At 49.4% G+C, this 5,171-nt stretch overlaps 1 protein-coding gene across 6 annotated transcripts in view; it reads left to right on the top strand.

The window, feature by feature from the left end:
• The first annotated feature begins 2,782 nt into the window (after nt 1-2,782).
• Mov10 (Mov10 RNA helicase) overlaps nt 2,783-5,171 on the top strand; it is a 23,091-nt gene continuing 20,702 nt past the window's right edge. The window contains exons 1-2 of one of the 6 annotated variants that reach the window (XM_050157507.1): nt 2,783-2,951; nt 3,187-3,369. In XM_050157507.1, the coding sequence (XP_050013464.1) occupies nt 3,233-3,369 (137 nt within the window). In that variant the 5' untranslated portion in view covers nt 2,783-2,951; nt 3,187-3,232. Of the gene's footprint in view, nt 3,051-3,071; nt 3,370-5,171 lie in introns of those variants that run through there. The other 5 variants (XM_050157506.1, XM_050157504.1, XM_050157508.1 and 2 more) reach the window with 5 other exon arrangements.

Below are 5,171 nucleotides of genomic sequence, written 5' to 3'. Positions count from 1 at the left end.
AAAAAAAAAAAAAAAAAAAAAACAGTTGCATACCTCTTCAAATCCAAGGTATCAAAAAGCATTCTGAGACTGGTGGTACTAGAGCATAGCATCACTGTCACCCCGGTCCTGGGGGGTGGGTGGAGGAGTTATGCATAAAAATAATCACCTCTCACCATTCAGGGCAATGCTGTTGGTATAAAGTCGCTGTGAATGTTGAATTAGTCAATGAAACGGGCTTGTTTCTTTTGAGACAATCTAACTTAACAACCCTGTCATAGTTGAGATGAATGAAGCTATGTAACAACATTCTCTACAAAGCTTTCTGTGCTTAAGAATATTAAACCACATTTCAACGTTACCCATGGGAGCCATTTTTAAGCAGTAAAATCGTGAAAAAAGGCACAGAAGGGCAAAAGCCATGACATTAAATAGATCACTTGTTTATGAGGGCTAAAGCAAGGAGGCAGTGTCACAGTGCTTTGCCTCAGCTGGGGACATGGACACAGACACCTCTTTCCTGCTGCTCTGTGGATTCCCTTTAAACTTGCAAACCTATGCTCTTATGAAGACCAACTGCATCTGGTATGGCCTTTCTCTTGGTATGTGGTAGACTAATCAATTTCAGTACTTTAGTTTCAGACAGGTTTCCAGTAGCCTTGCGGAGTATAATCTAATTTGAACACAAAGGTTAGAGACTTTTCAAATGATGATTTCTAGAACCTAAAGAACTGAGTACTAAGCAAACAGCTAACAATGGTGGCGCAAGTCTTTAGTCTCAACAGAGGCAGGCAGAATCTCTGAGTTCAAGGCCAGTCTGATCTCCAAAAAAAAAAAAAAAGTTAAGAAAATACAAAGCTGCCCTGAGAAGCTGTGACTTTATTCCACTTATGGTTCACTAACATTAACTTCCAGCCTGCTGCTGTTGTGGGTCTGACTCTGTGCAATCAACCTTCCTACTTGAAAGCTGAGACGCAATGAAAGCTTCCAGAAATTGCTGAGCTGATTTTTGGTGGGTGCGGACGAGCCATTCTAGACATCTAGAACTGTGCCCATGAAAACAGCAACTTTCAAAGCAGAGCCTTCCAGATACGTGTAGAGTGGCCCCATCCAAACCAGAGCCACTCCCCATCAAATGCTTACCCGCGTTTTTACACAGACAACCACCTGTGTTCAGGAGATGGGCCTGAGCAGAGAAAGGGCTGAGATCTTCAGGTGGCCAAATTGGCTGGTCAGACTTGGCGATGTGATGAGCACGGTTTTAAGACTGTTAGTAGAGAAATGGCTTAGTTAGGAATCGTGGGGGTATCTGCTTACTCTGTCATGTTATCTTTTTTTTTTTTAAAGATTTATTATATATTATGTATACAGTGTTCTGCAGGCCAGAAGAGGGCACCAGATCTCATTATGAGATGGTTGTGAGCCACCATATGGTTGCTAGGAATTGAACTTAGTACCTCTAGAAGAGCAGCCAGTGCTCTTAACCGCTGATCTCTCTGGAGCCAGGGTCTGGTTATCTTGAGTAAATGATGTCATGGGATTCTGGTTATCAGGTGGAACCTTGGATGAATTGGAGTTCCTAACTACTTAAGCTATTGTAAGAAATAGCCTGGCAGCTTTTTCCTAAACAATTTCTATATGCCTAAAAGGCATATTTATTGTACTCATCAAGGGTAGACACTAGGATTTTGAATTGGTAAGCAACTGCAATTTTGGATTTTGTTTTTGAGAGCATCCTCTCATGTAGCCCAAAGTTGTGAAAATTCATAGCTGCCCTGTGTCAGCCTCCCAAGAAGTGGGCTTACAGGCTTGGGTCACCATGCCCCCCCCCAACTAGTAACAATTTTTAAGAGTCTGTTATCTTTCTTCCTCTGGGGCTTCCTAAGTAAAAAGGGACAGGGGAGGTGTGACAGTGGCATCGTCTGGCTACTCTCCTGTTTTTTTCTCTAGTTCACATAATCGATTTCTAGGACGTGAAATTTTCCCTTGCTCCATTTCCCCACCCCTGTAGCCTTGATTCTTGCTCACCTGGCACTTCTTTTTGCTAAGGCCTGTTTTTCCTGGCCTTCTTGGTGGTTGTCCGGGAGGTACAGAGTTAACCCAGAAGGAGCTTGACCCTGTTTGGGGCTTTCCCTACAGTAGGTTAGACTGTGTGGCCTCCTGTGGGGAACCACTTTGGAGAACAGCAGAAGCTTTGGTACGTCTGGAACTCTGGTACATTCAATCTTTCTTGCTATCTATTTTCATTCCCGGGGTAAATAGGTGCAGAGGTTTGTTTTGTATTTGTTGTTATGGTAGCCCCACCCCCTTTAGTTTGTCTAAGCACATTGGTCTTATTTCTTTTTTCTAATGCAGCCGCTGTTAACCATTTTTTGCCAGACATAACTGTACCTTGCTCTCGGGGTGCTAATTATATTTTGACAACTGAACAACCCTGATTTACCGCTAACAAGTAGCAAAGAGTAACACTAACCGAAGTGCAATTAGGAGCCCAAATACATGGCTCAAGGGCATGAATCTCCAGCCTTGAAATATTGAAGCCTGTGTGGCCCAGAAAAGTAAGGACTAGTTCTTGGCAGCAGCTCTTGCCCTTCTCTCCCACACGCACACACCTTTATCTGGAGAGACACTTGCTCGCCCTTCACCCCTCAACTTTGACTCCAGCCTTCCTCTCTGTGTCGGAAAGCCAGAGCAGGGAAATGGGGGAGGGGGCGTGCCGCTCGCTTCCTCACTGGCTTATGTCCCTGGCAGTCTGGGGGAGGTGCTGGACGAGCGGCCCCAGTCCAGCTGCAGCCGACCCGTGTCCGGGGCCCTGCCCTTTGCTCTGCTGCTCTTCACTAAGTCCCGAGGCTCTGGAGAGTGGGCGTGGGAGTAGCCCTAGTTGAGACTCCAAGGTCCTCCCGGCTGTTTAGGGGGCCCCAGGCGATAGCCACGTTCGGATCCTGGCTACCAGCCAGGGGAGGGAGCTTGGGGTAAGGGGAGGGCCCTGAGGGAGGGGTCAGACTCCTTAGGAAAGAGTTAATGCGAAGAGGGGGAGGGGATAGGACGAAGAGCCCGAAAGGAAGGCTCAGGTAGGAGCAGGACGGAGGAGGGGTGGCTGGCGGGGAGACTGTGGCTGGCGGGAGCAGACGTCAGAGGTAGGGGGCTTTTCCCCTTTGCACCCTCACCCCAGAGCAGCCAACTCTAAACCGCGGCGGCGACTTTCAGTTTCATTTCCACGGACCCTCCTGCCTGGGCCGCAGCCGCCGCCGCGATGCCCAGCAAGTTCAGCTGCCGAAAGCTCCGGGAGGCTGGCCAGAGGTTCGAGAGTTTCCTGGCCGAACGGGGACTGGACCTGGAGACAGATCGCGAGCGGCTGCGGGCGATTTACAACCGCGACTTCAAGCCCAGGTACGGACCGGCCCACCACGGGCCCCAAGGCTCCGGGCCAGCGCCGGGGCGGTGGGGCCACCTTCCCGCCGCGGGTGCACAGGGATGCAGCCCCGGGCCGATCGGGCCGGTCTGGTCCTGGCAGACCTCCTTCCGCGCTTGCCCACGCCCAGCCAGCGCCACCCCGAGCCCGCCCGCTCTGCACAGCCCGGCCGGGCGGGGAGGGGTCCGTGCCCACGCGTGGCTCGCAGCAACCGGGGCTCAGTGGTGGGGGAGGGGAGCCCCACAGGGAAGGCGCTGCAGGCGCGGGCTAAGCTGGGATGGATCCCCGCCCCCTCGTTGAGGGGCCACTGCCCCCAGGGTCCACGCTACGGGAGAGCTGAAGAGGCCCAGGGTAGGCGGGAGACTCTCCGGGAGCTTCAGGGAGAAAAAGAGCACAAACTGCGTAGGCAGTCAAACCTCCATTAGCACCTGTGGCTTCTCCATGGAGACCCAGGGCCAGGGACAGCCTCCTGGAGGCCCCTTTTCCCCCATGGCTGAGATATTTGGTTTCCTTTTCCTGTTACCACCCAAGTGAAAAATCAAAGAGACTTCTGTCAAACCATAGACGCGTGCTTCGAAACACCTCTATCAACAGGCTGCTGCTTTGGATGGAAGACGAAGAAGCAATTTAACTGGGATGGGTATAAAGAGAAGCACTAATAAATAGGGAAATGGGATTGGGACTTAACAGATTTTTGAGAGACTTTGAGTTGCAACTAACTAAAATGCCTGTATGGGTGAGATATGGCTGCTGTGTTTGGGGGCAAGTCTTAGCCGGAATTAGTAATGGCAGCGTGGCTTGAGGCTAGGGAGAACATAGGGATTGTCTATGTTGATCAGAATATTAGTTACTAATGAACATATGTCTTGAAAGGAGTATTAAGAGGGTTGAGCAGCTTCTGAAAAAGAGGCGAAGAGTCGATGCTGACCTGTTTTATGCTCCACATTCTGCTGGGCACTGTGGGAACACACGGATGAACACTGCAGTGAACATCGAAGGCCATGATAGGCATACAGCGTGTAGTCTGTAGTGTACCCTGTACGGTAGACAGGGTAAAGTGGTGGTGGTAGAGACAGTAAGGACAAGGTTGGAAGGAAAGAGCCCTTGCCACGGGATAGTCAACACCCGCCCATGTAGGTTCGCCTATGCTTGTTAAGCGCAGGGGCTCTGAACACAAGTCAGATACTCTGGCAGGAGGGGAGAGAGAGCATAACTCCAAACACACTGGATTGCTAGGGATCCGTAGCAGTAGCAGTTGGAGACATCGGTGCCTTGTTTACTGAATGAAAACATTGCACACCAAGAGCAATTCTTGCTATAGGCAGACGAGGATGAGAGAATTGATCGGGTCTCCAGAGCAGGGGAGTTTCTCACTAAACTAACTTAGGCTTCTTAGTACAACTGAGATGGACAGACCTAAAGCTAAGGGTGGAGGGAGCCAAATTCAAGGCCCAGTCAAGAAGGCTCAGACTTTAAGTTTAACCTAGCAGTCTTTGTCAACTCCAAAACTGATAAACTTTTCAGTTCCTGGCAGAAGGCAACTATGGTGGGTTGCATACCAAAAAAGCTATGTGCAATAGATAGAGGGACTGATCTCTTTATTTCTGTCAAGTTTAATACCGCCCAGACTAGCCTCAAACTTGAACTTCTCCCGCCTCGGGTTCCCAAATCCTGAAATAGCAGATTTGACTTAAAGCGCCATTTCTGGTTGCTATAATGTGTTAGATTTTAAATCTTTTGTTGTTGGTGTTTGGTGTTTTGTTTTAAGATTTTTTTTTTT

The sequence above is a fragment of the Alexandromys fortis genome, unplaced genomic scaffold (genome assembly GCF_014885135.2).
Source record: "Alexandromys fortis isolate MF-2015 unplaced genomic scaffold, M_Fortis_MF-2015_v1.1 scaffold_78, whole genome shotgun sequence".
Lineage (NCBI taxonomy): Eukaryota > Metazoa > Chordata > Mammalia > Rodentia > Cricetidae > Alexandromys > Alexandromys fortis.
The sequence above is the reverse complement of the archived record's forward strand: the minus strand, read 5'-3'. Positions and strand labels throughout refer to the sequence as shown.